Source organism: Lynx canadensis, chromosome B3, assembly GCF_007474595.2.
Source record: "Lynx canadensis isolate LIC74 chromosome B3, mLynCan4.pri.v2, whole genome shotgun sequence".
Lineage (NCBI taxonomy): Eukaryota > Metazoa > Chordata > Mammalia > Carnivora > Felidae > Lynx > Lynx canadensis.
In genome coordinates this window covers 39746032-39772791 of record NC_044308.2, presented here as the reverse complement: position 1 = coordinate 39772791, position 26760 = coordinate 39746032, and the positions used below count along the sequence as shown (strand labels likewise).

Here is a 26760-nt window from a genome sequence, read left to right as displayed (position 1 = left end):
ATAAAAATAATGTTTACTTTATTAAAACTTTGCAGAAGCTGAATGAAAGAGGGAAGGCTTTTTTCCACCTGAGGTTAAATCCCTTCCTCTTGGGTTCTGCTGCCTATTTTCCTGAATCCCTGCTTCACACTCATGCCCCCATCAATGCAGATGTCTTAGTGACAAGGCTGCCTGCACACTGAACACATCATACAATTCATCTTTTATTTCTACTCTTCCTACATCTCATCAGACAGCAAATGGTGGGGATTTATAAAAGGGCACACAGGCCTATGGGGGTTATGTGAGGCTAATCACAACAGATTTTAAGGTATATGAGCTTAGACACACACTTTGGAGCGCTGGCCTTCATATCCTATCTGTTAACTCTGAAGCGCATAATATATAAATTTAACAATGCAGATTAAACAGAAAAAGAACAAAGGTGTTAGCATCTTGCACCCCAGAATTTCCAACTACATGCAATCATTTCCAAGGTTGTTGTCCTTTCCTGCTTATCCAGAGTTGGATTCCACAAAGTTTGGTGCTGGAGATTCACCTTCTCCTAGCAAATGTCTATTTGACAAGTTTGCATTTTGGAGTGAAAATGTGTTTCATTCATGTTAAAGTGTGTGTAGTGATTTGGTAGGCAACAAATTTGGGGGCAAAGGCTCAAACTAAAAAATAAAAATGATATTTATTTAGCTTTTCGGAAATATAAATAACACAATAAATGACAAAGAGTAAAACAAAACAAAACAAAAACCCTGACATGTTATGATTGATCATTCCCAGGCACAATAGCATTTATTAATGAATATAAAAAAATAAATTTTATTATTTTTATCTGCTTTCCTCCCAGCTTTAACTACATGGCTGTTTTTGAAAGTTTGAGTTCCTAAGAAAATTCCACAGCTATACATACCGGCCCCTACAATGTGACTGAGGGAGGTTAAGATAAATTTCTATCATTGGGGATTCTGAACAACTAGATCTTCAGGAACTTAAATAACAGGTGTTTTTGTTAGGATCCTTCTAACATGGGAAGATGCAGCCATTATCCATTAAAACACGATCCAATATGGATACAGGTTTTCCAAGTTCTCCACGTGACTACCAGACTAGGCCATGAGCTTTTCTGGCAGCCCAGTCTGGAGCCTCTCAAGCTGCACCAAAAGTGGGATTCATAAAACCATAGATAAAGCATTTCTGACCTTTCCTCCTAGAAGTGAGAGGGTTCTTTGGGTAAGGAGGGTAAAGAGGTTTTACATCAAAGCTTGCCTTCACACTCAGTACTGGGGGAAGGACTAAGTCTACCCAATGCACATTTGTGTTGAGTGTATGCAGTGTACTTACCCATCACCACACAAGAAGTTAAAGAGTAAATTAACAAGTCACTCTGAACCAAGCCCCTTCAAAACAGAGGCAAATTCGGTGAACCAAGGTCACTTTCTGTGGTAATAACCCCAGTTCACCTAGGTCCTTTCCTGAAGAAACATATTAATCTCCTGATTCAAGAGGCATCTCTGGCCAGGACAGAGCACTCAAGGAAAACGTAACTTCTGGGTGGAACAATGCCACATGGAGTTTAGAGGTTGTGGTTTAGTCTACAGCACGAGAAGATGGTGGCATCACTAGTATTTAGAGCTGGAAAGAGCCTTGGCCGGACCACACTTCTGGAGCATCTTTACTAATGCAGCTTAATGGCTGTTGCCCAGATGTCGTTGCTGGGGAGCGGGGGAAGGACCCATCCTTGGGGAACGGAGTTGCCTTTGGGATGATCAGATGGCACCAGGTACTGATCCCAATCATGCCTTAATAAGAACATTGTAGAACAACTGTTTATTTGTTTTATTCCAAGCAAGATGTTCAGCAACTAAATACTCTATTTCAGGACTTAGCTTTCAAATGACTGATGTACCAGTCCACTCAAGAATTTGATTTCTAGGCATTATGCAAAGGACAGTATTTCTTAAATGTACACATAAAGGGGGAAAAAACTGCAAACAACTTATGATCTTATGGGTAACCCAATAATAAATATACAGTTGATCCTCATTATTTGCAGGTTCCATAATCGCAAATTTGCCTATTCACTAAAATTTATGTGTAACTTCATAATCGTTACTTGTGGTGCTTTCATGGTCACTTGCCAACATGCAGAGCCATGAAAAATCTAAGTCACTGACAGGTACATTCCCACTGAAGTCAAATAAGATGACACTGTCTTCACTGAAGTCAAATAAGGTGACACTGTTTTCAGCCTCATATTGTAAAGTGTCCTTTTTGCAGTGTATTTAGTACTGCATTTTTCACATATATGTGCTTTTATTGGTTATTTTGCTATTTAAGATGGCCCCTAAGTATACTGTTGCAGTACTAGCTAGAATGAGAAGGCTGGAATATGCCTTACAGAGAGTACATGTATATTAGAAAAGCTATGTTGAGGCAGGAGTTATAATGCTGTTAAGTATGAGTTCAGTGTTAATGAATCGACAATATATATTAAACAAAGTGTTTTTTAAAAGAAATACACATAAAACAATGTTATATATTGATTGGTTCATGAAAATGTTGTGGTCCGAGGCTCACAGGAACCAAACCCTGTATTTCCTTTAGGAACAGAATTTGGCATTCCCTAATTCAACACTGCAGCTTTTATAGAACATAACTACTGTGAATAATGAGAATCAACTGTACTTATATTTAAAAGCTACAACTTGGGGGTGCCTAGGTGGCTCAGTCAGTTAAGCGTCTGACTCTTGATATCAGCTCAGGTCATGATCTCACAGTCTGTGGGATAGAGCTCCACGTCGGTCTCTGCACTGACAGTGCAGATCCTGCTAGGGATTCTCTCTCCCCGTACACCTCTCCCCCACTGGCCCCCAACCCCAGTCTGCCCCTCCCCTGCTCTCAATAAATAAATAAAAGCTAAAACTTCTATATTAACCAGAAATATACTTTTCCCAGAACACAAACTTGGTACGCTAATAACCATCATTAGAGGTTTGGAAGGAACCTGATAGATCACTTAGTTCAGTGATTGTCAAACCAGGCTTTGAGGACCACTAGGCCCCAAGCAGATGTTCTGGGGAATCTAGAAACAACAAAGTGCTTCCAATCAATAACAGATTTAAACTGTCTACACCTACGCAACCCATTCATTCAAACTGTTTTACAAATGGATTTCTCAAAAGACTACCTTTGGGAAGAGCACTACTGCTGAAGTTTGAAGGCCACATTCCAGTCTACCATTTTCATTTTATAGGTGAGGAAAGTGAGACCCAGAAGAGTTGAAAACTCTACCCAGCTCATTAATAACTGCAGGTTAAGATGAGACCCCCTGTTCCTAGCTCTCTTGGCTTCGACCTGTAAGAACTCACAAGTCAGTTTGGGACTTAATCAGTCTCCACAGGCAAGTAGATAGGGAGGGTTTCTCTCCCTTGGTCTATTTAGCAGCAGAAGAGAATTAGGAAAAGGAAGCCGATGCTTTAAGTCAATGTAACAACTACAGCATGAGATAATACAAAGGGCAAGTCACAACCTGAGTTTCAGTTTCTTCACCTGTTAAAAGAGTCATTTATTTCTCAAGGACTGAGGACTAAACAAGATTTATGTGGCATCCTTAGAATTAAAAACTTTATATAAACCTGTACGGAACCTAAAAAAAGAAAAAGCAATACACCTCAACAAAATAAACACTGTAAGTGCTTCTTGCTATCTAAGGGGAAGGTGGCATGGAGAGTGCCCCTCTGACCTTATCTGGATGAGTGCTGGCAGGGAGTGCTCAGCTTGGAGGTAATACTGTCGGAAGGGTTGCAGGAGGTGTGCAAGTGGGAACTCATCTGAAAAAGAAAAGGCACATTACCACATCATCATGTCTCATACCTAGAGGCAAGCTGACTGAACCTATGACTATGACAGTACAACAATGCGATCAAATGTTTCATCTTTATCCATGATTTCCAGTACACAGTTCAGAATTTTAAGTCTCAAAGGTTTCATTTGCTGCCTACCACCTTAGTTTGAGATCATCCATTAGGGAAAGAGCTGCCAATCTAGCATCTTCCTTTTCTCCACTGGTTACAAAAGAACTTACGTGGATCCCCAAATAACTTGGACTCAATTTCACGCTTCTGAAGTAAAATTTTCTCTTTTTCTTTCCTCTGTTTCTTTTCAAATTCTCTTTTCCTCTCTTCTTCTTGTTCTCCTTCCAACATAACCCTGAGGGCTCTCTCTTCAGCTTCGTATAATTCAGAGCGTTTTTTAATGAGTTTTCTTAGTCGCTGAAGATGATGCTCAAAAGTCTCATCTGCTGAGGCTGGAGGACAGACCCCTAGGAAGAGATCCAAACAGCATTTTAGATACAACTTTTTACCCCCAACATGTGTTCTACTGAGCAGACACAAAGTCCTACTTACGTTATGAATTTGCTTAGTTTATAAATTCTAACCAATCTTCAAGGCTCAATTTGATCTTGAGTCTCCAATTAATCTGACCTCACCCTGACTTTCTCTAAGTCCTCTCTTTGGATCATACCACTTAACCTTTGATTTTATTTCTAATGGTTTTGATCCTTTGGTTGGACAGAGAGCTCACTATAGAGAAACTCTTACACTTCTTCATTGTGATATTCTCACAGCACAGGCTCCCAGAGCAAGTAATAAACAATTTACCTTCTGACTGAATCTGAAGTTCTAGGAGAAGACACTTGGATAGTGAGGAAGAAATACATGTAACCAACCTACTAACCTCACAGTCTGCTGCTTAGTGTAGGATGACCAAATATTTCAGTTTGCCCAGTTTTAGTACTGAGAGCCCAGTGTCCTGGGAAACCTGGGATGGTTAGTCGCCCTGATTTAACTGTGAAGTCAGCTAAAAGGATGGCCAACACAGCTAGAACCACAACTGTGAAAATTTGATTATAGACTAGTTAGTAGGTGATACCAAAGAATTACTACTAATTTCGTTATGTGTGACAGGGGCATCATAGTTGATTATGGGTATTTTATTTAGGTGTTCTATTTTTGTGCATGTGTGAAATTTTTCATAAAATTCCATAAGGTAAAATATTTTTTATATTTATATTTATTTTTTAAGGAAAATACCTTAAAATTTAATGAATACTTGAGTAGACTGCAGTTGTGCACTCACTAGCCACTTGGCTCTGTGACATAAAAGCTGCTGGAGCTGCTAGGTGATTCATCCTAGAGTGACATGGGTGCAGTCCATCCTGTTAGTCCTTGCAAATGTATTTATTATGGGAGCATTTTAACAATACCGGATACCAGGAAGAAAAAAATTCAAATCCCACTAACATAATAAACCATTTTTATTTCCCCCATTGATTCTGCAGTCATTTTTGTCCATACATTATCAACTTCACATAGTTCAACATAGTATGTGTAACTTCTACAGCTCCAGGTCAATTCTCTACATTCTTTTCCAATCTTTATAATTATTTGTTTAATGGCTCTATCCTGTTTCATCAATTCAATGTACCATAATTTACTTAACAAGCTCCCTACTTCTGGACACTTAGGCTGTTCCAAATGTCCTGTCAGCATATACTGTTACAATCAATACTCCTGGGCACGTTACTTTTTTCCTTCTATCGATTATTTCTATATGATAAATTCTCAAGAGAAGAAATGTTCATGAGTACTTTCAAGACTGCCTAAATGTGGTAATAAACTGCTTCCTAAAAGAGTTGATCAAGGCCTTTGGAGGTCTGCTTCTTTTCTCCCTCAACCACTGCAACTAAGTGGTTATGGAATTAGCTCTCCTAGCCTCACCTCCATGGCTAACATTTCTCCAGATCATTTTCTCATGGCTGGCACTCATTCCCAACTAAGGAAACTCTACAACTCAAATCCATCTTTTACTAAGTTGCCAAATATTTTCCAAATACACACAAAATTCTTACGCATGGAGAAGTTCAAGCTGTCACTACGTTGTTTCATAATAATTTCATGATTTTGTTTAATTTCTTTACCTAAACCAGGAACTGGCAAATTTTTCTGTAAAGGGCCAGACAGTACTAAAATCTGCCAGTATGGTGAAATTACAGACACTGCATCAGCCCCAAAGTGCCTACAGATCCCATGAGGAGCAGTGGCCTGTTCCCATCTCAGGCTGCTAGGCCTGAACCACGAACCCACACATCCCTCACCCTTTCACTGATTACTTCTGATCACCATGACTTACTCCCTCAGAAACGGCAATCCTCACCCAGTCTTCCTCTTGGCCCCATGTACTGACACAGTCTAGTTAGTTCCTTCCACCTCCACCACTCACTCATCCAGTTCCTGCAGTTCCTACATACCAGCACCTTCTCCTTTTTTCCCCTTCAGCCACCCACACCTTAGGGCTTTGTCCAGTCTTTGAGCCTTGGAATGATCAAAAAACCCTGCTACCTCTGTCTTAAGCACAATTCTTTTCTTCCCAAACGAGGACTTTCTACCTTCCCAGAGACTCTTGTCAGCCTCACTAAAAGTTCCAAATGAACGTATCCAAATCTACTCGCTTTTCTACTGGTCTTCATCAAAACTTGTGGTCACCCATAAAGCAAAACCCTAACAACCCTGTGCTCTGTGCTCACCTGCCAGCTGCAGAATACTCCTGTGAGTACTGATATTGTGGCCTAGTGCCAGTATAGAACTACATCAGCTGGGCCCACAGCACCTGCCTACAACCAAACTCCCATGGGTTTCTAGTTGGCTCCCACTCATTCTTCACAGCAGTTATTTCAAACCTTCACTGCTCTCCTAAAGCCTTTCTCTTCTATTGCCTCTCAGCAAACCATCCAGCCTATCTTAGAGAACACAGGCTAGCAGGCAGGACATCTCTTAACTTTCGGCCCCCGATTTCACTCATCTGCATTACTACCCCTCCTTGTCTCCTTCATTTTCTTTTTTTTTTTTAACGTTTATTTATTATTGACAGAGAAACAGAGCATGAGTATGGGAGGGGCGGACAGATGGAGAGACACAGAATCTGAAGCAGGCTCCAGGCTCTGAGCTGTCAGCACAGAGCCCAATGCAGGGCTCGAACTCACAAACCACGAGACCATGACCTGAGCTGAAGTCGGACGCTTAACCGACTGAGCCACCCAGGCGCCCCCTCCTTCATTTTCATTCCAGTGGAGACAGATCCTTCTACACTTAAGTTAATCCCTCCACCTGGGATTGGAGTCTTCCTACCTTCTACAGGACGTTGAGCCATCAACTATCCTTCCTGCGTCTCTCTGACCCTCTCCCTCTACTCATTCCGCAATTATACATGTTCAAATTTTCCCCACAACCCTAAGGGTACCACCCCGCCCCTCCACACTACCACTCCACATATATTGATCTTGCTCACTCCTTTCTTCATTTTTTTTTTTGAAAGTGCAAATGAGCAAGGGAGGAGCGAGAGAGAGAAAGAATCCCATGAGGGGCAGAGAGAGAGGAAGAGAGAGAGAGAGAGAGAGAGAGAGAGAGAAAGAGAAAGAAGCAGGGCTCACCCATGGTGGGGCTCGGGCTCACTAACCATGAGATCATGACCTAAAGCTCAAGTCAGATGCTTAACTGACTGAGCCAACCAGGCAACTGCTCACTCCTTTCTTCAGAGGCAAACCTTTTTTTCTTTTTTTAAACTTTATTTTAATGTTTATTTACTTTTGAGAGAGACAGAAACAGAACGCGAGTGGGTTAGGGGCAGAGAGAGAGGGAGACACAGATCTGAAGCAGGATCCAGGCTCCAAGCTGTCAGCACAGAGCCTGACTCGGGGCTTGATCCAATAACCCTGGAATCATGACCTGAGCCAAAATCAAGAGTAGGATGCTCAACCAACTGAACCAAGTGAGCACCACAGGCAAACTTTTAATAAGTTGAAGTCACTGTTTGCTTTTCTTAATCTCTTATTCCCTCTTTAATGTAGTCTAGTCTGGCTTCAACCCATACCATTTCACTGAAAAAATGCACCTAGCATAAGTCACTGATCATCTATTGGGTACTAATTCCCATGGATGTTTCTTTTCTTTTTTTTTTTTTTTTTTAACGTTTTTATTTATTTTTGAAGGAGAGAGACAGAGAGACAGAGCATGAGCAGGGGAGGAGCAGAGAGAGAGGGAGACACAGAATCCGAAGCAGGCTCCAGGCTCTAAGCTGTCAGCACGGAGCCCCGATGCGGGGCTCAAACTCACAAACTGTGAGATCACGACCTGACCCGAAGTGGGACGCTTAACCTACTGAGCCACTCAGGCACCCCTCCCATGGATGTCTCTTAATCTTTAGAAACGTCCTTCTTACAGATGAAGAAATCAAGGCAAAGAGAAGTTTAAGTAACCTGCCTGAGATTACACAATCTTTCTGAGTATTTGCCACTTTCCAGAAGGAGGCAGAGGACCTACCTTTTTCTCCTATCTCTCTGACCTCTCTTGTGGCCACCTGTTTATCCATCTTGATTTTTACATTCCCTAGGATTTTGTCTTTTTGGCCTCATCTCAGGCCACACAACTCTTTTAAGGTTATTCCTACTTGTGGCTACATGCTGATGAACAGGCACCTCAAACTCAACAGGTCCCAAACTGAACTTGTCAACACCAAGTATATTCCTCCTACTACTGCTGAGTTCCCCAAGTTATTTATTTATACACGTGTATTCTCCCTCGAAACTTTATTCATTTCTTAATGACCCATAGTTCACACTCCCATATTATCTGTGCCCAGACTATAACAGCCTTCTTAGTCTCTCTCCTTTCCTCCCTCCTTCCTAGATGCTGCAAACGTTTCTCTGCTCTGCCCACCAATCATTGTTGTCATTTCACTTTCTGCTTAAAACCTTTCATGGTTCCTCTCACCTTTAAGCATAGGTGAGAAGTCTAGTCTGGCCCATAAGACATTTTGCAATGTAGCCCTGCTTACTTACATATCCAACCTCATTCTCTCAGTACTTAGTTGGAGGTATATGCACCTTGAGAGAGAAGTATTAAGTATATAACGCAACTAGCTGCTTGTTACCAAATCATTTTACGCCCAAGCCCATTAACTCCACAGAGGCTGCTTATTTTTATACATCACAATTCCTCTAAAATTTCCTCCTTCTTTTGGATGAAAGTGAGGAAGACTAAAAGTGAGAAATTATGCTAGTAAATTCACTTGGCAAAAGTTTACTGACCACTCACCTCACAGAGGACATAGGGTAGGGGAATATTAAATAATAGCCCTCAGGTTTTCATTCTCGTAAAAAAGAGGTAAGGCTAGACACAGTAGATGCAAACTCCCCTTTGACTCATGAATGTGCTATGAGGGTCATCTGAGGCCTGAATCTGAATCAACCGCTCTAAAGGCTGGCATGCAGAAACTTATCACTTAGCTAGTAAATGAGCTTGGCTGAATACATAATGATCACAACCCAATGAAACTTAATTACGAAGGGTCTGACTCACAGTTTTCATTTATATTTTAAGCCACACAGGGGAAATAATTTGCTACCATGGTACTTGCTAATTTGCGTACTCTCAAATATCCTTGGTGAATATTAACGGCCTATAGCCTACTAAATAAGGCAGTATGTGGTCCAAACCAGGTACAAGTGAGAAGGAGCAGGTCACCTCAGCCCATTTCTGGTAAGGATGGAGGATGCTGCATCTGTATTTAGTTTTGAAGAACAGTGAGAACTTAAAATGGCAAAGATGGGACTAAACGCCCTCCACACAAATAGACTGGCAAAAGCAAAGATCAAGATAGGCAAATGTTCAAAGCACAACTAGGGAACTTCTAGAAAACCAGTGCTCCCTCTAGAGGCAAGAGGAAACCAATGAGATTTTCTGATCCAAAAGTGACAGTCATGTAAGCTGAAAACATTCATGTACACTCTGCAAGGTGCTCCCTGCCCTATCCAACCATTCATAACTTTAAAAATATCAATGTTTCAGGTTTGAAATATATCCAAAGGAGCATGCCAAGTTTTCAACACCTTCTAAAGCAAAGTAAAGTAAACAGTAAATATAGGACAGCTTCTGCCTTGGCACATGGGCAAAGGTGACTAGCCATGCCAACCTCACTCAGAAAAGTGGCCAGGAATGCCTGGGGGCGGGGGAGGAGGGGATGATGAATCAAGGGAAAGGTAGTGCAGTGGGTTCCCACACCTGCCTGTCTTTTCAACCCTGTCAATCAAGATATGAACAATTTCTGAGGCTTCCTGCTTCAAAGGTTCTGAGGTACTACTGACAAACTTTGTTACCTTACTGGGTGAAAATAATTAAATATCAAACATTTTCCTTCAAAAATTTGGGGGAGGGAGGGCACTAGGATAAAGAAAGGGAAGGAGTGGGGCATGAGATGAATAAATCCAAGTAGAGATGCAAAGCCATGGTTACCCTTCCTTGCTGCTGCCTCTTTCCTGAGTTTCCTCAATTTCTCCAAGGCCCGAAGAATGTCCACCATTCTTTTGGTGTCTGCTTGTTTTTTCCTCACTTCAGATAAGACACCATCAGCAGCAGCTTTAAGTTCCTGCTCCTGGAAAAGAAAGAGAGTCTATGAAACCTAGTATTAGGAACAACCTCAAAGCAGAGAACAGCTGCCCAGCAGTGAGATTTCAGAGGATTAGGCAGTCTCAGGGATAAGAATTTCTATAGGATCTACATCCCAATTTCCTGGGCTATACACAACGGCTCTCCACACTGGTCCAGCCAAGGGGTTAATCTTCTCTGCAGCTTCCATGTGGGAGCTCATCTTTGTTTTTTCCTCAGAATTTCTCCAAGTACAGTCCAAGGAACATCTGCATCCAACTTGCTTTAAGTGGGGGCTCTCTTGTTAGAAGTGCAGATTCCTGGACCCAAAGACTTAGATTAGAATGGAAGATAAGGAATGGGGTCGGAAAGGCCCAGGACTCTACAATTCTGTCAGTGACCCACAACACACATAAGTTGCACTCCAGTGTTCTAAAGTGCCAAGGATCTTGTGACACGACAGCCTTTCCAACACGGAAGACCCGATCCTACTCGTTTTTGTTTTGTTTTTTTTTTTTAAATATACACCATTACCATCTTTATTTATTTTAATTTTGTTTTTTATTTTTTTTAATTTACATCCAAATTAGTTAGCATATAGTGCAACAATGATTTCAGGAGTAGATTCCTTAGTACCCCTTATCCATTTAGCCCATCCCCTCTCCCTCAACCCCTCCAGCAACCCTCAGTTTGTTCTCCATATTTATGAGTCTCTTCTGTTTTGTCCCCCTCCCTGTTTTTATATTATTTTTGTTTCCCTTCCCTTATGTTCATCTGTTTTGTTTCTTAAAGTCCTCATATGAGTGAAGTCATATGATTTTTGTCTTTCTCTAATTTCACTTAGCATAATACCCTCCAGTTCCATCTACGTAGTTGCAAACGGCAAGATTTCATAAGACCCTATCCTACTCTTAAGTTGGTTCACAAGTAGACGAAATAACTCTGGTTCTTTAAACCACCACTCACAGGACCCTGTCTCCAACCCGCACATTGTGGGTGGTAAGAAAGATCCTTTTGCCTAAAGCTCTCAACCCGTATATCAAGTAAGTGCCTGTAATTCCACCAATACCACCACATCATACAGTTTCCTTCTTCTGCTTGTACTACTCTCTCTGCCTGGAACTGCACCTGTTGCTTTCACTTGGCTTTGACATTTCCTTCAAGACTCAGGTCAGAGGTCCCCTATCTCATCCACAAAGCCTTCCCTTACCCTGTTTCCCAACAGATTGGATATTCCTTCTCTGGGTTCCAATAGCACTTACAGTTGAAACCCTAACACATACCATCTGTATAGACATGGTCCCCATGAGGCTCTAAGCCCCTCAAGGACAAGCACTATATCCTAATCGTCTCTATCACCAGCACCCAGCAGTGGGTCTGGCACATAATGGGTTCTTATTAAATGTCTGTGAAACTGATACAAACTCCTTAAATTACAGTGTTGCCTCCAAGTATTCTCCTTAAAAGTACTGATATTCCTGGAGGTGTGAAGACAAAGTTTGCCATCACTACATTTCTGGAAGAAGTTATATCAGAATCTAGGCAGTAACAGACACAAGGAGTATGAGAAGGAGAAAATACTAACTAGTTGTAGAGTGAAGGGACAGGGGAAGCACCTACAGGCACTCAGAAGTAATGAGAATGCCTTAAACAACTATCTGACCAATTTCCAGTTTCACTCTGGCCCCTACTTAAGAGCTTAAGATCAAGAGGCTTTGGAATCAGCCAATCTGGGCTCAAATCAGGAGCAAAACAGCTAGGAACCAGTTGTGTGATTGTTGGCAAGTTAACTTCTCTAGGCCTCAATTTCCTAATCTGTAAAATGGCTTACCTTTCAGGGTTGTTACAAGGATTAAAGATCTGGTATATGCAAGGAATTTAGAGCAGCATCTAGTATTTGGCAAGTGCTCAAAAACACCATTGTTTAAGGGGGGGGGGAGGGCGGGGGTTGGAAATACCTGGTTTAAAACTCCTAAACAAAGGGATCCTGCAGAAGTCATCACTATAGCCCCATCAGTCAATTAGAGTATATGTTCCTTGCGTCAAGGCCCCACGTGTTCTAGATTTTGTATTCTTAAAATCAGCCAGACCAGTACAAGAAGCAAGGACACAGATTCTTGTTTGCCTTTAATGTTAGTAAGCGGACAGAACGTTGTAATTGGAGGCAGGGCGTCCGTCATCCCTGCAACGCCATTGTGTAATCCTATACTTTGTGTTTACAGAACTCGCGGTGCACCTGGAGCATTTGTGTTTTGTATTATACAACATTAACAGGCAATCAGTATAGAGATACGATGTCGGAAATGCTGGCTATCTTTTTAATTTACGGCTGAGTAAAAAGGCTTAGCTGTAGGAAACGACAGCGCAAAACCTCACGGCCCTTCAGGTTCCAGACTCGAACTACCCCCAGCCTCCGCACATCTGTCGCTCTTACCCGCTTCTTCTCCTCCACCTCCTGCACGCACTTGACCCTCCAGAGGTCAATCTCCTGCTCGCGCTCCGCTGCTCGCGCGGCCTCCGCCTCCCGCTCGGCCTCGCGTTCCCGAGCCCTCTCGCGAAGCCGAAGCCGGCGGCGCCGGACCCTCTCCAGCCTCCGCCGCGCCTCACCCACATAGGCGGCCTGGGTCAGCAGCTGTAGTCTCTCGGCCAGTTCGGCGCGCAACGGCGCAGCCTGGGCATGCAACAGTACCCAGGCCGCGCCGTCAGCCTCGGCCTCGCGCAGGGCCTGGCCCAGGTCGCGCAGCCGTCGCACCAGGCGCAGAGCCCCGCGCAACCGCGCGCGCACTTCTCCCAGGCTGGGCCCGGCGGGCGCGCGTGGAGGGAGTGGGCAGCCCGCCCGCCGCGGGGTTCCGAACACCGCCTCTAGCCACTGCCGGTCGCGCAGGCGCTGCAAGGCCGCGTCCCCGAGTACGTCGGACGGCGGCGGCGCCTCAGGCCAACGGGGGCTCCACGGCGGCCCCGGGCCTGGCGGCGGCGGCCGTGGCCGCTCACCAGCGTCAGTCCCCGGGAAGGGCCGGCACTGGGGCGGCGGCGGAGGCAGCGGCGGTGGCGGCACCGGGTAGTAGACGCCGCCGCCGCCACCGCCGCGAGAGGCTTCCCCGGGGGCCCGGGGCTGCAGAGCCAGCGGGGGCTGGAGGAAGGGGGCGGAGGCCCCCGGAAAGGGGCCGGGCCGCTGGGGAAGAGGCGGCGGGAAAGCTGGGGAGGGCAGCGGCGGTGGCGGACAGCCGAAGGGAGCGGGAGGCGGCGGCTGCGGGGGCGGCGGGCCTGGGCGACCTGGGGCGAAAAAGGGCGGCAGAGCCATGTCCACGACGAAGGGAGTCACAGAAGTGACAGGAATTTGAGTGGTTCCTGTAGAGGGGGTAGGGGGAAGTGACGTACTACGCGCGCGACGCCTATAGAACGCTTCCGGCCCAGAGAGCCTCGCCAGTAGGTTGGCATTCCTTCAGTTCGTCAATTCCTAAATATGAGTAAGCGTTCGTCTTGCCGAGCTAGCTGTTTTGCGAACAATTTAACAGCTACAGGTCTTCTCCTCGTAGAACTACCTGCCTAGTAACAAAAACACGTTAATCAAGTAATCGTGCAAACAAATGCAAAGGTGCAGCAGTAAACGGAAGTACAACCAAAGAGGAAAACACTGGGTAAGAAGAACTTAAAAGAGGTTTTGACTTAGTCAAAGAAGTTAGGGAGGTTGTCCTAGGATTTGAGCCTTTATCGTGACTTGGGAAATAAAGGCAGAAGGAAATGGTAGATAAAATTAAATTTCCTTTATAATCTGCATCCCATTGACAAATACTTGAGGCAGGCAGAGTGTAACATTTCTCCAGGAACTCCCAACTGTCTGATTAATGTTTTTTGTTAGAGAGGAAAACAACCTTAGCTTGACAGTAGTTAAGCCTCCAGAATCCTGTGAGCCTTTAGCATATAACTTTGGAAACTTCCCATTGACTTTACCTCCACCAACTCCTAAGTATATAACCACTCTTGCCTCACGGTCCAGGCAGCTCTTTCTGCGCATGGGTCCTGTCCCCGTGCTTTAAAAAAATCACCTTTTTGTATCAAAGACATCTCAAGAATTCTTTCTTGGCTGTGGGCTTCAGACCCCACCATCACTCCAAAACCCCATCAGGAACAGCATTTGCAAAAACTCCCCAGAAGGTCAAGCCGGGGAACTGAAAGAATGCCAGTTATGGATGTGATGTGATGTTGGCGTCCCAGAGCGAACGATCAAGAAAGAATTCTTCAGATGTTTTCAGTGCAAAAAAGGTGGTTTCATTAAAGCATGGGACAGGACCGTGGGCTGAAAGATCTATACTGGAATTGTGAAGAGCAATTGGTTATATACTTTTAAGTTGGAGGGTGGGGTAGAGACAGTCCTTCAGGAGTGACAGCAGTGAGCCCAATGCAAGATCGTGGCCTGAGCTGACGTCGGAGGCTCAACCAACTGAACCAGCCAGGTGCCCCTCCAAAAGGACTTTCATATGTTAACGAGGACTTGCAGTGTCCTGCAGGTCTGGTTATTGTTAAGCTAAGGTTGCTTTTTGCCTCTAGTAAAGTATTAAGACAGTTGAGAGTTCCTGGAGGAATGTCATAATCTGCGTGTCTCAACTATGTCAAAGGGCTGCAAGTTGTAAGGAAATTTAATTTTATCTACATTTCCTTTTTCCTTTGTTCTCCTTCTCAGATGGAACACAGAAAGCCTGAAGGGAGCTGGCAGTCCTGGGAGGAGGACAGATTTTAGCATTCTAGGATCTCATATCTTAAGAACAATGGAAAACCACTGGAGGGGAAGGAAAGACCATGCCACATGATTAATGATGAGGGAACATAACACAGCTGAGGGCAAAATACAAACTAGCACCACCACCACCTACTTGCCCTGCCCAAGGTGGAAAGGGGTTTAAGTGCTTGCCATGGTGATGTGGGAAACTAAGGCAAATGAAAAATTCCCTTACCTTTGGAAACTTCCTTTATCTCAACTCCCCCAAGGTATATGCTGGGAATCATATTCCAAGCTTGTGGTCCCCTGATATACATCTGAAGGGTCTCATAACAGATAAATACCGTTTTTACTAAACGGTAATAAATGCCATTTTCCTAACAACAGCTAGCCCCTCAAGGTCCTGGAATCCTTGTCTCCAAAATTTCTTAGAGACTTACGCTGCCCCTAACCCCACTCCCAACATGAGGGTATATAATCAGTTACCCGTCACAATCCCAGTGCAGCTCTTTCTGTCCACAGGTCCTGTCCCGTGTTTAGTAAAAACACCTTTTTGCACCAAAGATGTCTTCAAGAATTCCTTCTTGGCTGTTGGCTCAGAATCCCACCATCACCCCAAAACCCCATCAATTAGATATTTAAAATTAAACTATTTTGAGATAATTGTAGATTCGTGTGCAGTTGTAAGAAATAATAGAGGGAGATCATGTGTACTCTTCATCCCAGTTCCTACCAATGGTAATACCTTCCAAAACTGTAGTACAATATTACAACCCAGATATTGATATTGATATAGTCAAGATACAGAACATTTCCTTTCCATAGCTTCCAGGATCCTTCATTTCCCCTTTTATAACCACACCCCCTGGCAACCACTAACCTGTTCATATAACTTTGTCCTTTCAAGAATGTCATGTAAATGGAATCATGCATTACACAACCTTTTGGAATTCTCTGCTTTCACTCAGCATAATTTTCTGGAGATTTATTCAGGGTGTTGTATCAATAGTGTTCCTTTTTAATAAAAGTGTACAAAAAAGGTATGAATAAAATGAAATCACTTTTTTTTTAGTTTTTATGTATTTAAGTAATCTCTATGCCTAATGTGGGGTTCTAACTCATGTGCCCAAGATCAAGCGTCACAAGCTCCTCCCAACTGAGTCGGCCAGGTGCTAAAATGAAACCACTTTTAAAATCATTCACCTGGGGCGCCTGGGTGGCGCAGTCAGTTAAGCGTCCGACTTCAGCCAGGTCACGATCTCGCGGCCCGTGAGTTCGAGCCCCGTGTCAGGCTCTGGGCTGATGGCTCAGAGCCTGGAGCTTGTTTCCGATTCTGTGTCTCCCTCTCTCTCTGCCCCTCCCCCGTTCATGCTGTCTCTCTCTGTCCCCCAAAAAATAAATAAACGTTGAAAAAAAAAATTTAAAAAAAAATCATTCACCTATTGAAGGATACCTGGGTTGTTTCCACTTTGGAGTTATCATGAATAAAGCTGCTATAAACATTTGTATACAGGTTTTTATGTTAAATGAAAATCTTGGGATAAGTGCCCAGGAGTGCAACTGCGGGGTCATACGGCAATTGCATGTTTAGTTTTTTTATTATTATTGTTTTAAAAGTTTATTTATTTTGGGAGACAGTGTGTGTGTGTGTGTGTGTGTGTGTGTGTGTGTGTGTGAGAGAGAGAGAGAGAGAGAGAGAGCGCGCGCGCGCGCCAGCCAGGGGAGGGACAGAGAGAGGAGAGAGAGAAGCCTAAGCAGGCTCTGCGCAGTAGGCACAGAGCTCAACTCAGAGCTCCATCTCATGAACAGTGAGATGATGACCTGAGCTGAAATCAAGACTCAGACACTTAACTGACTTGAGCCATCCAGGTGCCCCAGTTGCATGTTTAGTTTTTAAAGAAATTGACAAATTATTTCCAGAATGGCTGCACCATTTTACAGTCCACCAGCAATATGGGGTGATCCAGTTTCTTTGCATTCTCACTACCATTTGTGTTACTAGTTTTTATTTTTGTACTTCCTTAATGGCTAGTGTTGGACATCTTTTCATATGCTTATTTGCCATCTGTATATCGTTTTCATTGAAATGTCTGATCATATCTTTTGTCCACTTTCTAATTGGATTGTTTTTCTTACTGTTGATATTTAAGAGTTCTTTATGTATGTGTTCTAGATACAAGTCCTTTGATATGTGGCTTACAAATATTTTCTCCCAGTTTACAGCTTGTCTTTTAATCCCCTTAACAGGATTTGCTTTTTTTTTAAAATAGAACTTAGTCCTTAATTTTAATGAAGTCCAACTTACCAGTTTTTTTCTTTTATGGATCATTCTTTTGGAGTCAGATAAAGAATTCTTAGCTCTACATCCTGAAATTTTTCTCGTGTGCTTTTTCTAAAAGTTTTATAGGTTTACATGTAAGTATGTAAGTCTGTGATCCGTTTTGAGTTAATTAAACAATATTTCTAATATATATATATTGAGGAGAGGAGCAGAGGGAGAGAGAGAGAGAATCTTAAGCAGGTTCCACACTGAGTACGGATGTAAGGCTCGATCCCACAACCTTGGGATCATGACTGGAGCCGAAATCAGGAGTCAGATGCTTAACTGACTGAGCCACCCAGGCACCCCCTGAGTTAATTTTTGTATAAGGTGTGAAACTTAAGTTGAGGTTCTCCACCTCCACCCCTTTGGATGTCCAATTGCTCCAGCATCACATGATTAGATCTTCACTATTCAAAGCAATAATAGATGACCCGTTGGGTAAGAGTCCAGATCTATACCATGAGAACAGATCAATGCCTAACCCCACCTTCTAAGAGACTTCTTATATTTCTGAGATTTTTTTATAATGTTCTATATTTTACTTGTATCATTTTTTGTAATACTGTACAAAATACTTAAACGCTTCAATTTTTTTTAAGTGGACTTCACACCTAGTGCAGAGCCCAATGTGAGGCTTGAACTCATGACCCCAAGATCAAGACCTGAGTTGAGATCAAGAGTCGGATGCTTAACCAACTGAGCCACCTAGGCGCCCCTAAAGACTCCTATTTTTATCTAAAACTGTATTAGGTAAGTTATAACTTATATTTTCTAGATACTCAGTTGTCAATATCATTTACTAAATATTCTTTTTCTCATTAATTTGAAGTATCACCTTTTCCAGTACTAAATTCCCATATGTATTTGGCTTCATTCTTTTCGAATTCTAAATTTGCATATATATTTCTGGTTTTTCCATTGGTCCGTTCATTCATGCACTGTTACACACTTAAGCTTTTAAAACTTTATAATATATGTATAGCATAAGGTATATATATGTGTCTATGTAATATACATATTTGTATTCTCTCTCTCTCTCTCTATATATATATATAATTTTTTTTAATAGAAGAGGCAGCCCCTCTTCATTCTTCTTTCAGTGTGGTTAAATGGAGAGGTTCTGGAACCAGTTTACCTGAGGTTAAATCCTGTTATTTACTAGTTATGTCACCTTGGAAAAGCTACTTACCCAGTCAGGGCTTCAGTTTATAAGAAGGGTTGATAATAGCATCTACTTCATAGAGCTGTTGCATTAAATGCATGCAGAGTAACACAGAGTAAGCACTATATGAGTGCACACTATCATTTTGCTTATCATTCTTGTTTACTTTTCCATAAATTTTAGAAATTTAAAACATTTTTGGCATTTTATTGCAATATTAAATTTATAAATATAGGGTTAATAGACATCTTTATAATGAGTTCTCCCATTGAAGAACATAGGATTACCACTTTTTATCAGACAGATTTGCAAACACCTACCCAATCTGTTCTTCCATTTCCACTGCTATCACCTTAGTCCAACCCATTATATATATACATATTTTTAATATTTTTATGTTTATTTATTTTTAAGAAAGAGAGAGACAGAACATGAGCAGGGTAGGGGCAGAGAGAGAGGGAGACACAGAATCTGAAGCAGGCTCCAAGCTGTCAGCACAGAGCCCGACGTGGGGCTCGAACTCACGGAATGTTGAGATCATGACCTGAGCCAAAGTCAGATACCCAACCAACTGAGCCACCCAGGCGCCCCATTATCTTCTTTAAATAGGCCTGAGTGTGTCTGATTTCATCCTTGTTCCTCTATAGTCTGTTCACTTATACTGCAACCTGAGTGGTCTTTTAAAACTTAAGTCAGGTTATGTCATTTGTCTGTGCAAAACCTTCCAAAAGCTGGTCATCTTGCCCAGAACCAAAGCCTGAAAGGGAACTAGAAACAGCAAGACCAATTTTTATTGTGGAGTGGATGTGAATTCATAGGAGTTCTGTTTATTATGATGAGAGCTGATCTGAAAAACAGGAGGAAAGTGATGAGGTTAGAAATAGAGGGGCAAGTGCTGGAGGAATGTCCACAACTAGGCCTCTGGTCCTGTTTCCCTCCATTTTCCTCAGAGCCTTCCCTTCCCAACAATCTATAAAACACACATCTAACAATGCCTAATTCTCCTGGTTAATACTCTTTTAATAATGCCTACTACTTTCTGTATAAAATTACAACTTAACCTGGCATACAAGATATTCTTCTAAAAAAAATTTGGAGACACAGAATTGGAAGCAGTCTCTAGGCTCTGAGATGTCAGCACAGAACCTGATGCGGGGCTCGAACTCACAAACCGCAAGATCATGACCTGAACCGAAGTCAGATGCTCAACCGACTGAGCCAGCCAGGTGCCCCTGGCATACAAGATATTCTATTGTTTTAAAGTGTATGGAGCACCAAATATATGGGACATTATGGTTGGTGCTGATTATAGTTAACAAAATATGCAGTCTTCACCTTAGTGGAACTTAACGGTATACTTGAAAAGACATGTGAAAAATAAGCTTGGGATTTCTCAACTCCTAAAGCTCCCTAGTTGTTTCACATTTATTGAGATTTTGATTTAATTTTCATTATTTCTTTCTGGCAAATTCCTACTTGATGGTCCAGATCCGTCTGGGCCATCACCACCTTTTGTGTCACCACACCCAGACCTACCTCATTTCTATTATGATGCCCTGATGTTTTTGTTTGCATCCCCTAGTAGACTAGTAATCTTCTTGAAAAACTTGGTCTAGTCTAATGTGGGGCCTAGGCAGGACATTCAAGGGAGGATTTTGAATAAATGCTTAATATAAACTTTAATAACAGACTTTGTGAAATCTGCAACTTTGTGGAATTTATTAGAGGGATATGAAGGTGCCAATGATTAACCAATCACTAGAATAATGCAGCTCTTATCTGTGTCCTTTTAAAAATGGCACTACAGGGCACCTGGGTAACTCAGTCAGTTAAGCTGGATCAGGTCATGACCTCATGGACAGTGAGTTAGAGCCCCACATTGGGCTCTGCGCTGATAGTGCAGAGCCCCTTGGGATTCTCTCTCTGCCTCTCTCTCTGCTCCTCCCCTGCTTGTGCTCACTTACTCTCTCTCAAAATATATAAACATTTAAAAAATAATAAAACATGGCACTACATGTGGACATACCACCACCACACTCGCTTTCATTTAGTACTTCTGTTTTATTCAAATGCCAAAACATAAGTTTCAAGTACAAATCGTAGTTATACTCAGTTTGTTTGATTTAAAAACATCAATTATGCTTTGTTAACAACTTCCAAAACCAAATCTAAGTTGTTGTGACTAAAATGTCTCCCAGTCCATTTCTGGAGGATTACCCTTAATATATTTAGTAGCTACTCCAATTTTCACTCTACAAAAAGGAAAATGATGATGCTATAAGAAAAAGATAGTGAACAGTTATAATATGAAAGACTTCCTGAGAAAAACTTTAACCATTGCTAGAGAGACTAAGAAGGATACCTGTTTCTGTTCCATATTATAGCAAACAGGTTTAAACATTCTGCAAAAGTGCATTTCTGGTCCTACCCAGCCATAAATAGATATCTCACATCTCTTATTACATCATAGAAAGCCCAACTTTTCATCAACAGGATTTAGAATCTGCTGAGGTTCTTTTCCTAAGAAAAAGGGGGTAAGAGGAAAACTCAAGTGTCTATAAACCAAATAATGAAGACAAATATTTAAACGTACTCTGATTTAAATACTTTCAAATGAGGTTGAACTGAATGAATAGCATAGAAATTTGCATCATCAACCTTAAAAGATACCCAAATATTTTAATATTTATAGAATCAAATGAAGTAACTTCCATTGTTAAGTCCCTCCAAATTTTCCCCACTGTTTAGTTTTGTTATATAAAGAAGGTTAAGAACTTATATTTTAATGTGAACACATTCATTTCTGACAGCAAAGCATAGATTTTCTTTAATGTTCTATGAAGACAAGGAATTAGATACCTAGGATCAAAGAACAAAACAAAACAAAACTAGCTGAGTAATTTGGTAAGTGCACAATATTAGGGTATTTTATTTAGTTTAACACATGGCTGTTACTATGACTGATGCTGCATGCTACTTTTAGAATTAGATGGTCTTTTCCTGAAGATTTAAGGCAGACTTCAATTCTATCTGCACACTCATAGTACTAAAATGGATCAAAGATGGTAAATAAATCAGACAAGTCAGCAAGGGAATAATGGCCCTTTTTATAGTACCAATTGGAAAGTTGGTATCATGCATTAGCAGATAAGACCAAGAACATAGCAAAACAAATCAGCAAAATATAGTTCTTTAGGGTACTTTTTCCATGAAATTTTTAACTACTTGGAAACTACCTGTTCCAATTTTCAAGATGAATAAAATTCCAATATTTTCAGGAAACAAATATGGGTAGAAAAAGGATAAACTAAAAAATGGTATCTTGATCTTCAATTTTAAAGAATTTATTTTCCCATTTGTAGAGTAACATTATTGTAAAATCCACAGTTATTGCAACACCTGCATTGCTTAAAAGGACTCCTAAGAATTTTGTTAAAGCATATTTTTAAAAAACTGAACCAAAATAATGTACATTTTATCTCTGAACGTTGTATCATTAAAGTCCACACAATGTCCTTTGTATTAAATCAATGTGATGTTACATAATGTACATGATCTCATTTTTATCCTAAAGGCTTCTGACCATGTATGATATCCAAGATAGATCCAATGCTTTTAATGTCAGACTGTAGAGACATTTACGATCCTAAACAAAAGAAGGAAAAGTTTTATATACAGGACGGAAGTCTGACAGTTTAGCTGTTTGCTGCATCTGCTTGGCGAGGCCATCCTTCTTCTTCAACTCCAGAGTCATATTCTTCTTCAGAGGATTCCTTTGTTGGAGCCCTATAATAAAAAGTCATCAGGTTTTTTAAAAATAAAAATTAGGTTTTTAAAAAATTTTTAAATAAATTGTTTAAAACAAATTTATTTAAATTAAAATAAAATTAAATTTAAATTAGGATTTAAATAAACATGATTTCTAGACTCAAAATAATGTATTAACCCACCTAGCTAAAAACAACACACAAAAAAAGTAAGATATTAAGAGCACTTTTATTTTTTTATTTTATTTTTTTTAAATTTTTTTTTCAACGTTTATTTATTTTTGGGACAGAGAGAGACAGAGCATGAACGGGGGAGGGGCAGAGAGAGAGGGAGACACAGAATCGGAAACAGGCTCCAGGCTCTGAGCCATCAGCCCAGAGCCTGACGCGGGGCTTGAACTCCCGGACCGCGAGATCGTGACCTGGCTGAAGTCGGACGCTTAACCGACTGCGCCACCCAGGCGCCCCCCAAGAGCACTTTTAATATTCAGATTGCTTAGTGGTGAAATTTGGGAAACATTTAGATCACATAGCCAAGAGTTGCAAGTAATTTCCCAATATTTTCCCTAACAAATTTATTCCTGAAATAAGTTGACAAGGCTTTAACTGTGAAGTCTTAAAAAATCCATTTCTCCAGAAAAAAAAGTAGAATCTAGTATTTCAACTCAAATGCTTGACATTTAGCATATATCTATAGGAAAGAAAGCTACAGCTTCTGACCAAATCTGATTTGCCTCAATTTAAAATTATGATCAGACCACCACAACTTCTTTCTATATTGTTATCAACCAATAAAAGACTGTCTCTGAATAACTAACAATTTCCTCCTAAATTATCTTAGAAGATATGCAAACATAAAACATAACATACCTTGTGACTTAGTTAAAACAGAGATCTAATTTTTGGTATGTAACATTACTGTCAAGCACTGTACAAGAAATATTTATTGAATAGGTCAGGTCAGTAAAGTACAGCCTGCAGGCCAAATAAAGCTCATCAGCTGTTTTTGTAAATAAAGGTTTAATGGAACACAGACATGCTCATTCATTTATGATTATGCTATGAAGGCAGTGGTGAGTAACTGCAATACAGACTTGTACATCCCTGTGGTATTCATCTAGCCCTCTATAAGAAACTCTGCTGACCCCTGGGATAAATAAATGAAGCAGCGAAAAATGTGTCAAATCTGTCAACTGACGTGATACAACAGAAAAATTTGTGAAAGACATGAAACAAGTCACTCATAAATGGCAGAATTAGCAGCAAAGTTCATTTAAATCTCTTCATTTGGATGACTTTTATGTCTCTTATACTTGTTACTTACAGGAAAAAAGTGCAGGCTAATTTAAAAAAAATTTTTTTTAATGTTTATTTATTTCTGAGATAGAGAGAGACAGAGCATGAGTGGGGGAGGGGCAGAGAGAGAGGGAGACACAGAATCCGAAGCAGGTTCTAGGCTCTGAGCTGTCAGCACAGAGCCTGACGCGGGGCTTGAACTCACAGACCGCGAGATCATGACCTTAGCTGAAGTCGGACGCTCAACTGACTGAGCCACCCAGATGCCACATAAAGTACAGGCTAATTTTAAAGATCAAATTTCATGGGGCGCCTGGGTAGCTCAGTCGGTTAAGCCTCCAACTTCAGCTCAGGTCACGATCTCACGGTCCGTGAGTTCGAGCCCCGCGTTGGGCTCTAGGCTGATGGCTCAGAGCCTGGAGCCTGCTTCCGATTCTGTGTCTCCCTCTCTCTCTGCCCCTTCCCCGTTCATGCTCTGTCTCTCTCTGTCTCAAAAATAAATAAACGTTAAAAATAAAATTAAAAAAAAAAAAAAAGATCAAATTTAAGACTCACAAAATACTATTATTCTATAAACCAAAATTAGAACATTTTTTCTATAGAAAATTTGAGATTATTACTTCCCTTATGAATATAAGTATACAATTTTTGTGACAGACCAATAAACCATAGCAATGAAGAGCTGATTTTAACTTTTAGATTTGGTCTAGCTTGACAATACACTTTACCGGATATATCCTGGTTCCTTTTTCCCTTCTACTACTTCTTTATCAACCTCCACACATACGATATCAGAATTAGGAACTTCAAACATTGGTTCTAGTAACAGCTTTTCCTAAAGAGATAAAAAGTGATAAATTACATGGAAAACTGAGGTTACACAGAAAATACTTATATTCCATAGACCACCAATCAAATTCATTAACTCAACAAATATTACTGAATCCCTATTATGCACCAGGAACTGAATGTTGAAAAATTATCACTGTAAAAGCTTTCACATTCTTCATATTAAAGCAGCTGCTGACTAAATTCAGAGAGAATTCATTTTATAAGGGAAAGCTATTTATCTGTAGTTCTGCCTATTTAGGTCACCACGCACATATAAAAAGACTACACTTCTGGATTCAGATGTTCCTCAGCATTCCTGGCATTACCAAAGAAGTCAACTGGTAATCCTTACTATGAAAATGATTTAATCCTAAACCATCTCTATCAAACTTTTCAATTTTGAACTATGACTTCAAATAACCACTTGTTTTAAGGGTTGCAGTAGATTTAAGGAAAATACAGTAGATCTTTAAAAAAGTATATAAGGTTTCTTTCTTTCTTTTTTTTGAGATCGAGAAAGAGAGACAGAGAGCAGGGCAGGGGCAGACAGAGGGAATCCCAAGTAGGCAATGCACTGTCCATGCACAGCCCAATGCAGGGCTCGAACCCACAAACCATGAGATGATTACCTGAGCCAAAGTCGGATGTTTAACCGACTAAGCCACCCAGGTGTCCCCATAAAATTTCTTTAAAAATGTTAACTATATCACCTACTCTTCTAGTTTGCATGTTTATAAATCTGTCCTTAATCAGTAACACCTGAAGTCCAGGCCTTCATTAGAGAATATAATCTCAGACTGTCTGTGATACATGTGTAGCTCCAATAAAAAAGTCCTATTGAGATGAGAGAAGTAATTAGGAGTGAAATTCTTAAAATAATAAAGTGGATGATGGCAGAAAATAGGCTGGGTCACTAGAATTTGTAACAAAATAAAAAATAGTGAGTTGCTATCATATGACAGAATTTAGGGGTAAAATATCATGATATCTGCAATTTAATTTCAAATAAATAAACAGAAAAGAATGAGGATTTCAGTGGGTCTGAGAAGGTACTCTGGGGAATTTAGTCAAAAGGCCAGAGTAAAATTTTCTAAATTCTCCTTCCTAGATTTTCTCTATTTCATTAATGGTACTATGTGTGCATCCTTTATTGCAAATGCTTTAAAGTTCCTTTTTTATAATAACAAAAAATATAATCTACTGAGACAAAAAAAAAAAAAACCCATAAGAAACAACATCAGGCCAATTCTCTGGATATGCTTCCAAAGAAGTAACATGGAGGCTTAATATTTGCAAAACCCAGACCAAGAAATAATCTCGTTTTGTATAATAATGCCAACTTACCATTATGGACCGAAGGCCTCGTGCACCTGTTTTTCGTTCTAGTGCCAATCTGGCAATAGCTTTCAAAGCATCCTCAGTAACATTCAATTCACACTACAAATACATAAAAAGAAATCAGAACTTAGATAATACTTGATGATATTTTCCTAAGATAGCTATAGAGCATTTGATCTATTAACTATTACTACCTACCATCATTCCTAGTCTTTGTAGAACAAAAAGGGACTAGTGCCCTAACTTTACAGATAAAGACTGACCCTATCCCTTTTCAGACTAAAGCATTTTTTGACTATCACTTTCTTCTTAGAAAATATTCTACTCATCATTCATTTTATAGAGTGTTACTAACCACCCTCTCATCCTACAGAACACAAAGGCAAAACTTTAGACAAGTCTGTCTAAATTACCACAAATTTCAAAACAGAGTTCAAATTACTGATACTAAATTTATTAACATACCCAAAAAACATAAATCAAAATCCTTTTGGAACATCAGACTTCACAAAATTTTGGTATTAAACAAATTTTGGTTACTAATTTCTACTTCCAGAAAATGCAATATTTAAGCAAGGCAATTCTCTCTCATAGTGCCTTAGAACCTCACCTTCAAGCACTTGTTTCTCTCAATTAACCTATGAGAAGGCAATAGTATTCTGAATCACAAATTTGTCATTAGTCTTTGAAGATGTTTTCTAGATTAACATGGACTTTCTAGGACTTTATTCAACATTTATTGGACGCCTATGTGTCTACATATTAGAGACTAAATGATGAATTACCATTTTTGCCATCAAGGAACTTAAGTTCTACTGGGTGGTGACAAATAAGCAAACTAGCATTTATAG

General features: G+C 40.8%; 2 protein-coding genes across 2 annotated transcripts in view; both read right to left on the bottom strand.

The window, feature by feature from the left end:
- PDCD7 (programmed cell death 7) lies at positions 1-13806 on the bottom strand. Its single transcript, XM_030317915.1, has 5 exons — positions 12910-13806; positions 10344-10482; positions 4079-4315; positions 3737-3824; positions 1-1793 (listed from the first exon to the last, which is right to left on the bottom strand). The coding sequence occupies exons 1-5, from the start codon at positions 13774-13776 to the stop codon at positions 1670-1672; spliced, it is 1455 nt and encodes a 484-aa protein (XP_030173775.1). The 5' UTR covers positions 13777-13806; the 3' UTR covers positions 1-1669.
- Positions 13807-20718: 6912 nt separating this feature from the next.
- CLPX (caseinolytic mitochondrial matrix peptidase chaperone subunit X) overlaps positions 20719-26760 on the bottom strand; it is a 40960-nt gene continuing 34918 nt past the window's right edge. Inside the window, exons 12-14 of the mRNA XM_030317910.2 lie at positions 25916-26008; positions 24469-24575; positions 20719-22463 (exon numbers count right to left, since the gene is read on the bottom strand). Of these exons, the coding sequence (XP_030173770.1) occupies positions 22373-22463; positions 24469-24575; positions 25916-26008 (291 nt within the window). The 3' untranslated portion in view covers positions 20719-22372. The remainder of the gene's footprint in view (positions 22464-24468; positions 24576-25915; positions 26009-26760) is intronic.